This window comes from Solanum pennellii, chromosome 9 (assembly GCF_001406875.1).
Source record: "Solanum pennellii chromosome 9, SPENNV200".
Taxonomy (NCBI): Eukaryota; Viridiplantae; Streptophyta; class Magnoliopsida; order Solanales; family Solanaceae; genus Solanum; species Solanum pennellii.
Genome location: NC_028645.1, coordinates 70,835,053 through 70,845,906, shown reverse-complemented (window position 1 = coordinate 70,845,906; position 10,854 = coordinate 70,835,053). Strand labels below are relative to the sequence as shown.

Here is a 10,854-nt window from a genome sequence, read left to right as displayed (position 1 = left end):
ATATGAGATCCTGCCTCGTAAAAGCTTCGCATTGTGATTTTTATCTTTTAATTGATTGCTATTTTCTCTGTATACTAGTAAGTTCTTTGCTTTATAATCGAGTTTGGGAATGATTTATTGTAGAGATTTGAGTACTGGTATTATGGATCCGTGGCATTTTCCAGAAGATATTAAATGCAATTTGAAAATATTGATCTTATGGGTTCCCTTTCTGCTCTTGAAACTTGTAAAACCTGCACCCTTTTTTTGTGTAACAAGATATGAGATATTTTGCTGGTGCAATTTAATTTGAAAGGCATGATGATAAAATTCGCGTGGAACAATGGATGTTTTCTCCCCAGCTATATAGTCACACAGTTGTTGTCTAGTTCTAAGAGTTCTTAGACCTAAATTAATCACTTATCTTTTCTCATTATATGTTTGGATTGCAGTTATCCATTTAGTGGCTACTTATTTGAGCACCAAGTCTCCTAACAACTTTTTCGTTCTTTTTAGTAGGGGGGATTTTGATGTTTTTAGGATTTGATATTTGATCAAAGTGGGTGGGGGTGTGTGTGTGGGGGGGGGGGATTCGAAGTTTTTAGGATTTGAGGATTTGATCAAGTAACTAACTTTAGCAGTTATTCATCTCGGTACTGCTAGAAAGAGATAGAGGAAGCTTGGAAAATGACGCTTGTTGTTTACACTTTGTGAAGATGGCAATGCAAAAATTTTAAGTCTCCTCAATGAATGCAGTCTATCCCATGTTTAGCAAAAAGGGTTTGCTCTTCTTGGCAGTTTACAATTACGAAGATAAAATTTGTTCCTTGTCTGTATTATTAGAAACTGTTGATTTACTTAGGTAATATGGCTTGCTGAGAATTTAGAAATAGGTGTGTTTGGACACGCCTACATTCTTCATGAAACAGATTCTTCTGAAATTGGAAGGAACTGTGGAACTCCTATTGAAAGAAGTAAAGAAAACTGAGAATTCTAAAAGTCAACAAACTAAAATCAATTTCTTAGTACAGATATTTAAAGATCTTTATTTTTAAAAAGTGCTTATTGCTTGCAGATATTTGAAAAACCCAAGTGCACAATTACGTGAAGCTTTGCCTTTTGCCAACCGGGCACACCCATTTAAATTTGTACAGTACTATTTCAGTAAGGTTAGCATTTCAAATTAACAACTATATGATAGATGACCTTAATTTGTGTCTTCGTGATGATACCTGCCATCACTATACATAAAAGTTCATAAAACTCTTTAGCATTACACTTTATTTTACATGTATTGTTACACCTGATATCTCTATTCATTCTTTAATAGACTCTTAAAAATCCACATTAGTGCATGGCAAGTTTATGATATTTACTGTGGCATCATAATAATCTCAATAAAGACAAAAAAATCCTGCTATTTCCGAATCACCAAAGTATGCTAGGCTGCTCTCCGAAGACATATGCAACTCCTCTACCCCCACCGCTAATTGATTCTATAGTTCGGATTATAGGCTCCGTAATCAATTCCCTTTTGTCTCTTGAATGTAGAACACATCAGGACATCAACTTTTCAATGTGCCTTTTCACATCTCTTGTTGTAATTATTTAAAACTTGTTACATTCCATTATAGCATTTTATTATTCACGGGGTTACAGAAGCATCATCTCCTTACCCTCATCTTGTTCGCACCTCCATGGATTTTCTCCTCTTCCTCTCATCATAGATGACTGAGCACTCTAAATATTTTAAGTTCCAACCTCTACTACTCTCATGAAAGTTGATACCTGTGATTTTAGCATTTTTCTTTTGGTTGTCTCTCTGTTCCTTTCAATCTGTGCCAGTTGTATTTTTCTTTCTCGAAACTGTCAATTTTATTTATAGAATCTTCCAAAAGCTCTGCTTTCTCAGACACAGCAAACAGTCTTTCCCCTTCCTATTCCGACTCCATCAAGGAAACCATGTACCTTTGATACTTTCCAGTAGCTGGACTGGGTTTTGTCTTCATCATCCGAGATCAGAAATATGCTCAGGAGGCAAATATTAGACATGTATATTTGCACATTCCCAGAGTCTCTTGTCATGGTGGCAGATTGACAGTTCCTCTCTTGTCATCCCTGCAATCTTCTCGTAGTTGCTTTGAATTTTGGACTCTGTCTTGTGGAATTTGCTTCTTACTCCCTTCTCCAATCTCAAATAGATCATCACTCGAGATCGAACAGCTCCCTCCCCCCTTCCGATCCCTTGTGCTTCATCATCTGACGGCAGTTCAAACAAGGCCTCTCCCAATAAACATCCTTTCTCTTGACGTGGCCTAATCTTTCACCAACTCCTATAAACTGGTCAAACTTGCCTGCCAAGCATGACTTTAGGTAATTACTTTGGTTCTAGTTTCCATCAGCCCTTCTTTTGCTCCACTATTCGGTGTGTAAAGCGTCAATATCACATTTCAAGCTGGCATATCCTAGGCGTAAGTTCGTGTGTAATTGATGCTGTTACCTGCATGCAAAAGATGGGCTACGAATTCAAAGCCTCCTTCTTTCATCACTTCCTTTGCTATCCAGCTATTACTCTTGAGCTTTAACCTTAGTTGGGGGTGTTTAGAGGTATGGTGAATACTTGAAGCAGTGATTAGTAAATACTAACTACTTCAGCTGTACCTTCACCTTCTTTACACTTGCTGCTTGAAATTTCGACTTCTTTACTTCTTGTAGCTGCAAAATTTTCTCTAAACACTATCCTATCAATGACCGAAAGTGGAACAGAGAGCTGCTACTGCTCATGGCTTCCAATTTATTAATGAAAAAGTGATTTTGCATATGTTGAGTTACTGACACTTGTGTTGGAAAAACCACACATATTGCAGAAATGTATGATAACCTTGGAGCACAGCCTGGAGGATCGTCTGCTAATACACAAGCGAACCCTTTTGGAAATGCATTCTCTGGTGCTAGCTCTGGGTTCATTAGAGGTGGATTAGGGGCTTATGGAGAAAAAATTCTTGGATCAAGTTCTCATTATGTTCAAAGCAATGTAAGTTTTTCCATAGTTTATTTTACTTGTATAGGTTTCTTAAAAATAATGATTCTTATGTTCATAGTTGTTCATTTGGTGGTGGAACATATGTTAAATGACATAACAGTAGGCAAAGGAATGTTGTTCCTCAATAGGCGAAGGAAAAATGCTTTCTTTATTTACTTTTTTTTTTATCTAGAGTCATTCCACCATAATAATAGTTTTCTTGTAAGATTTCAATTTGTTTTTTTGTTCTTCGATTTTTCTTATATAACCGAGAAATTCCCAAAGGCAAGTAGCACACTGTCTTTACTTTGATGACATCATTCAATAGGTATTGTTACTAATACGGAGATTTAGGTGTGATTTGAACTTTGAACTGAACTTCAGATGTAACGGGCTCTTCCGTCCATCATCATATAGTGATTGAAATTCTGAAATAAAGTGAAGAAAATTCCACTCCTTAATAACTGCAATTCATGAGTTAGTATCACTCAAATTGACATATACCTTAGAGGAAAAAGACTATATGACCTCTGCTTAGAAGAAGAGGAATAGGTGGTTAAAGGAGATGGAACTAATAATAGATCTGGAAAATTATTACACCATCTTCTGATTCACCGTTATAAATATATATTTGCCTCCGCATTGATGTTTGAATTCTCGTTATGTCTTGATGTGAAGTGTGCGTACCAGATCGGATGGAATGATTGTTAACAAGGGCGATTATTGAAATTGTGAACGCTTGTATGTGACATAATTATTTGGGATCCCTAAGGGCGTGATGTAGCGCTCTAAGAGTTGGGGCAAAATGAGGAATGAAGATTCAAGTCCTAATAGAGGCAACATTTGGTGAAGAGTTTCCAATATACAATCTGTTTACTTATTCATTTTTTCGCAATCTGCCTAAGCCTTGCTGGGTGGAGTTACCTGATTTGTATTAGGTACCTGTGGATTAGTCAAGGAGGCACGCAAATGACTTGGGTACCACCATTATAAAAGAAAGTAACATTACATAAGTCTGTGTGATTATAGTTTATTTAGCAAATGACAATTATATTGACCCAGGAAATTACCCTGATGGTTGATCAATGAAGTAGAAGGTGACTAGAGAAGGGGCACAGGGTAGCAAAATGCTGAGGGAAGTGGAATTGTGGCCGGAAAAGGGGAAGAGATTCTGCAGGGTATTTTGTCTTGCTAACAGTTGGGTTAATTAAAGTACGCTCTAAGGCAGGGAAAACGATTTTCCCTCACATACCAAGTGATGTAGATGCTTTCTTCATAAATGATATATGTATTTGTCAGAGAGTGATTTAATTAGAGTTGCTATTGTGACTGAAGCATCATGCAGAAACGAGCAAAATAAATAAAAGAAAGAATGAGGAAGCCATCAGTGGAAATTCAGTAAATTGCCATCCTTTTTAGGGTTTGATAATGCAACAGCATTTTAGAACTTTCTTTTCTAAAATATAGTTTTTCCTCTCTTGTACTTCAAAATGTTTTAGCAAACAGAAGTCTCATGTGCATCAGGATTTTTTCTGTATTATCAACAGCAACTACAACAACAACAATATACCCTGATACCCAGTGAAATCCCACAAGTGAGGTCTGGGGAAGGGTAGAAAGTATGTAGACCTTACCACTACCTTGTGGAGGTAGAAAGTCTTTTTCGGAAAGACCCTCAGCTCAAGGAATTTTTCTGTATTATCATGAGCCGCAAAAATGTCTTTTCGCCTTTGAAGTGCTTAAAAGCTAATTTCTGAAATACTCAGGAGTTCAGCAAATACTTCTCTCACCTAAATAATTCTAAATGGTAATTACATTCTTAGTGGAGCATTCACATGCTTCTATTCCTTGCACTTAATTCGCTGCTATCCCTCCTATTTTGCTTCATCGTTATTGCAAATAAAGAAAATAATATTTATGTATTTCACGGAATCACATTGACTGTATTGATGTTTGGAAGATGAGGTTGTGCAACACAATGAAGATATTTTCGACGATAGTACCATTAACTGCCTTATTTCAACATTTTTAGTGCCCAAAACATCTACCGTTTCATAATACTTACCTTCTTTCAGATAAAAACACCTACCATTCCATCCATAATATTTTATTTTTGGATGACACTGATTGTGTAGCTTTGCTGGTAGAAATGAATTCTAACTTGCAACTTTTTTATGTAAACAGATAAGTAGATATTTTTCTGATCCCCAGTACTACTTCCAAGTGAATGACCAGTACGTGAGAAACAAACTGAAAGTTATCCTTTTCCCTTTCCTGCACAGAGTAAGATTTTGTTAGCCTTGATCTCATTGTAGTATCATCTTAGCATTATGGTCCCCTAGTTCTAATCTTCTCAACTGTCTGCAGGGTCATTGGACAAGAATCACAGAGCCTGTTGGTGGCAGGCTATCCTATAAGCCCCCTATCTATGACATAAATGCTCCAGATTTATACATTCCATTTATGGCCTTTGGTACTTATGTTGTTCTTGCTGGCTTATCATTGGGTCTGCAGGGGAGGTAAGCTTATTGTTTCCTTGAGCTTCATTTAGGCTTTGAATGTGGTTGTCAGTAATAGTAACAAGTATGTGATCTTTTACCCATCAAATATCTGTGTTGAATTTGGTAATGGCTGCTCACCTCATATTTGTTGAAGTGCCAAATGGCATGACATTTTGTAGTTGAACATGCAGTGTATGAAATTTTAAAACGTTTTCAGCAACAGTACTTAATTCAGTTATTTGTGTGAAGCTATCTGCTACACCAGATGATGATTTCGTTTTGTGCTAATGTCCTTTAGCTCATCTCTTCAATCACAATCTAGGTTCCTACTTCGGTTGGACAGATTGACAGGTAACAATTGAAATTTTGTTATATTAGATAGAAGTGGGTCCAAACGGTAGGATTAAAGTTAACTTTACAGAAAGGACATGTGATATCTTCTAAATACTGAATTATTAATTAGAAGATACTCCTGCCAAAGAGTATATGAAAGAATGTTCTTTAGAAAAGTAATCAAATCGTGCACAACTCAACAGAAAATAGGATAGTTAGTTATGGACAAAGGAGTAGTTTTCGGTATGTCATATCAGATACAATTGCTGATGTTTCCTTGATTACTGACTCTGGTCTCTGTAGTCTTATTCTACCCATGTGTGTGCCTCTTTTTTTATGTTCCCAGTGTACTGCAAATTGTGACATTTTACCTTCTTGCAATATCTTCTGTAGTGTGGATCCCTGCATTATTCCCTCTTCCTTTTGTTTGTGTTAATTCTTAATCTTGTCATATCTTGTCAGGTTTAGTCCAGAAGCTCTGAGTTGGCTGTTTATCAAGGGATTGGTTGGCTGGTTTTTACAAGTTTCATTACTGAAGATGACATTGTTGTCATTGGGTAGTGGAGAGGCTCCACTCCTTGACATTGTTTCATACGCAGGATATGCTTTTGCAGGATTGTCCATAGCTCTTTTGGGAACAATTATATCAAACTATTCTTACTACTTTTTGATGCCGTGGACATGCTTGTGCATGGGAATATTCTTGGTGAAGACGATGAAGAGAGTTCTCTTTGCAGAGGTGAGGACGTACGATTCAAGTAGCCATCACTATCTCCTATTGTTTATTGCCCTAGCTCAATTTCCTCTTCTCTTTTGGCTTGGGAAGATTAGCCTTAGTTGGTTCTTTTGAATTACATCTCCAGTTGTTAAGGTGGTGTGGCAGTTTATGCTTTTAGAGAAGTAAAGCAATCAATTATTTTGTAATCCTCGTCACTTTGATGTTCTATTCTTGAATGCTAGAGAGACATGTAAATGAACTGATTATCCACAATGTGTACGATAAGGCTTGTAATGCTTAGAAGTTTCCCACTGGTAAACAGAAAGTACAGGAGAAGGATTGAATGATGATTCTTTTGGTAGCATTTTGGTCGTATGAAACTCGATTTCTGCTATCATTATTTGATCTAATTTAGATAGATTCCATTACATGAATGTAAGTCATTTTAATATTCTCAAAATTTTCTTTTCAACTGTTGTACAAATGCATATGTGATGGTTGAAAGAACTGAAAATACACCTGAACTTGGGCATGCAGTAGGGGTTTTGGTATGTTGGGTTCATGTGAAGGAACATATACTGTGATTTAGTAAATCCCACTTGTCTGCGGATTTCAATTGGGATAGCACTCACTATCCTTAATCTTTTTGATTAGGCAGAATTTGTCTGCACAGTAAAGATGTGTGTGTCACATGTTAGCAGTAATGAACTTTACCTGCCACATTATGTAAGATTAGAATACCTTATTAAACTAATCCCAACTTGGGCTTTGATTACCTTATCTTTCCCTGCTCTGAAAAGTAGTTATAATAATGGTTATTTTTCATACATAGGGCTACAATATGGACATTGGTAACCATTCGTCTGAACTTTTCTGTTGGTGAATTGTAAATATTGCTGCATCTTTCTATATATATATATAATTTTAGAAATATGAGTTTAGTGCTAAGGGATGAAGTAATTAAGTTTGAGATCCGTTTTTTGTAATAATTTGGTGACCAATCATTTGGCAGTGAGTAAAGAATGAATATTTATTGAGTGAGATTAGAGGGAAAAGCTTGACAGGGTGGGTCCAAACCCTCATGGAATCTCATCTGTTGGTTAAAGGAGCCAACATTGCACGCAGCATTCTTAACTTCCGCACACATTACAATGATTTCTCTCTCTCCCTCTCCTGGATGTTTGTAGTACCTCATAATTACTTCTCACCGATTTGAAAATTCAACTTTCTAGGAGACTTGTTAGTTCGTCACATATTAGTCGATAATTTTTTTAAAATTAGTTATTCTTTATCTTACTAAATTAAGAAAATTAATTTTTTTATCATCCTTTTAATTAATTCTTTTTTTAAAATGTTCACATTTATTTGTAAAATTTTCAATAAAATTTTTTAAGGAGTGAATCTTTTTATTTATGATTTCTTAATATGAATGTGAAAAAAATAATCAACTAATATGAAACAGAAGAAATATAAAATAATACTTGCTCAGTTTCGTTATATTTATCTATTTTAATAAACTAAAAGAATATGTCAGATCAATACATATTAAATAATATGAAACGGTGGGCGTAGCACAAAGAATATGATGCACTCCCTCCATTTTTCTCTCTTAGCTAATCGCATTAGAATGATGATTCTCTTGAAAGTTTTCGTGTTTTTACAACTGAAGTTAAAGTTGTAGGAATGTAGGTTCTGCTTATATCATTGTCTTTCAATTATTTAGTGTTCTTATACATTCACAACAATTTAGGGCTTGTTTGGTTGTTAGTTAATATTTACATATTACTAATTCGTGTTATAGTTATTACATCTTTTTTCTTGCATGAAATAATACTAAAATGACTCACATTTTACACCTATATTGGTTCAAGAGGTTCCACCTGAATCAGCTTGGTCAAATGTTTTTATTTTTTACATGAAATGTTAGAGGTAAACAAAATGAACCCACTTATTTATTAAAACATAATGAAGAAGCATGGCTATATTAATTACATGTTCTGATACCCAAGATCCTATTTTAGTATAGGCAGAACTTTTTAAACGTTTTAGCTTTAAAGTCATTAATGGGTAGAGTCCAAATATTAATAGATGCAGTCACACTGACCATTATAATCTTAACTTCTGCATTATAATTAGACAAAATCGAATCAAATCATAAATTGAGTTAACTTTGAAAAAGAAAATCGACTAATAGTTTGGTTTGACTTGATTTCGTATAGAAAAAAAAAATTCTATTATACTAATATTGGTTTGATTTCAACTGAAAGAAAGTCAACTCAAGATCATATCAACTGACATTACTCTTAAAATTTATTTCATACACAAGAATATTTACTTTAATATAATTTCAAAATATTTCTTATACTTTTTTTTATAATTTATATATATTGGGAAAATGTATATACATTGTTGTGCGTTATGTATCAACTAAATCATTTCATAGTATGTATTATAGTAGTACGAATTAGATGTATAAACATTGTGTATAACATGTATATCATGTATATATGTGTAAAACCATGTAATAATGTATACGACATATATAATGTACCAATATTTTTGAGTATTGAATTTCTTCTTGTTTACAACTACCAGAACAACTATTTTAAATCAACAAAAATCGAAAGTTGAATTTTTTAAATTTTTGAAATTAGTTTTGCTCTTTTCAATTTTTAAAAAATGAAGAACCCTAGATCTTTTTTTTTGGTGTGAATATTTTTCTCTATTTTGTTGTACAAGGATATTGCAAAGGGGTTTGGTTCCATCAACGTATTTATTTGGGAAAGATTTCATCTTTGTTGCGTGCGAAATTCCGTAGAGAACATTCAAGAATTCCTCAAATTGTGAAAATAGTTATGTCATGAAAAAAAATGTTAATGTTTTGCTATGATTTTGAATTGTGGTGTACGCATATATTTTAAGAGCTAAAGCAAAGTGCAAACTATTTATTTGGATGGTATACGTCCGCAACGTTTGTCATATTCAAATGTGTAGTCAATTCAATTTCATAATATTTTTTTTTATAAAAAAAAAAAAAAGCTTAGACTTACCATGGCATGAAGTGTGCACCATCCACGACATGATCACATCATCTACATATTATCACCTTATTAAGATATATTTTCATATATTATATAGAATAGTTTTCTGAAATGAGAGCAACTCCGTAATTTGCTCATTTCATTAAGCAAGCATTTGGTAATAGGACTTGACGGCATGATATCTTCATAATATTTATTTATGAAACCGATACAAAATTTCAACTTCAAATTTCAAAATTCTTTAGTAAATTTTAAAATTTGTGATTTCAAATTTTGTAAATGAAAGTAAAACTTAACCTATAAATTTATATTTTGTAAACAAAAATATTCATAAGGTGATAAATATATTTATAATTATCGATTATATCTACCAACCGTCTATTTCAAATGCAAACAAAAATGAGTTAGTTGGTATTATAAAAAAATTACTCTTTCCAAGTCCATAAATATTTTACTACTCTTGAGTGATTCACACTAATGAACAACATATCAAGGGTAAGTCCGACAAGGGTAGATATCTTATTTCCAATAAACCATCAACTTAAGCAAAATAGTCTAAAATAATCTCGAAAAAGAAGTAATGAAAGTACAAGAAACATCAAATAATAATAAAAATAATAGATAGTAATGTAATAGAAACTACAATAAAATGATACGATAATCGATACATAAAGAACAACAAATAGTAACAAAAATTGAAGTAAAAGAAACTACAAGAGCAATACAACGTTTGCTAATATGAAGGGAAAACAAGACGAAGCATGACTACATACTAACTTTCTGTCCTAATTTATGTCTACCATATCCTCCTATCTAAAGTCATGTCCTTGCTAAACCGAAACTATTTCATGTCTTGTCCAATGATCACCTCTCTCCACTACTTCTTCAGTCTACCTCTACCTATCCTAAAATCATCCATAAACAATCTCCCACACCTCCACTTTGGAGCATATGTATCTCCTCTTCACATATCCAAATCATCTCAATTCTCACCGTTCACTTTTCGCATCATGTTCCGCCCCAAATATCCATATTTCTTATTCCATGCTAATAGTACAGAGCAATAATAGTGTGTATAAATACAGATCGATGAATAATCTAATCCAATGTTTTTGGTTATGTATATGCTCAAGTGTACATCAACCCCAGGAACTGAGCCATCACTTTTATTCACTTTAGAAGTTGGAAAACATTGGCTTACAGCAACTCATAGTCTGAAGTGAAGTCGCAGCGTTTTACAGTCAATGAACCCCCCTCTAC

The 10,854-nt window shown here is 34.0% G+C and overlaps 1 protein-coding gene across 3 annotated transcripts in view; it reads left to right on the top strand.

The window, feature by feature from the left end:
- The window catches only part of LOC107029574 (protein YIF1B-like), a 7,434-nt gene extending 487 nt beyond the window's left edge, over positions 1-6,947 (top strand). The window contains exons 1-6 of one of the 3 annotated variants that reach the window (XM_015231010.1): positions 58-77; positions 1,055-1,148; positions 2,847-3,013; positions 5,186-5,284; positions 5,369-5,520; positions 6,298-6,947. In XM_015231010.1, coding sequence (XP_015086496.1) covers positions 2,849-3,013; positions 5,186-5,284; positions 5,369-5,520; positions 6,298-6,685 — 804 coding nt within the window. In that variant the 5' untranslated portion in view covers positions 58-77; positions 1,055-1,148; positions 2,847-2,848 and the 3' untranslated portion in view covers positions 6,686-6,947. Of the gene's footprint in view, positions 1-57; positions 78-1,054; positions 1,149-2,846; positions 3,014-5,185; positions 5,285-5,368; positions 5,521-6,297 lie in introns of those variants that run through there. The other 2 variants (XM_015231009.2, XM_015231011.2) reach the window with 2 other exon arrangements.
- Positions 6,948-10,854: the final 3,907 nt, after the last annotated feature.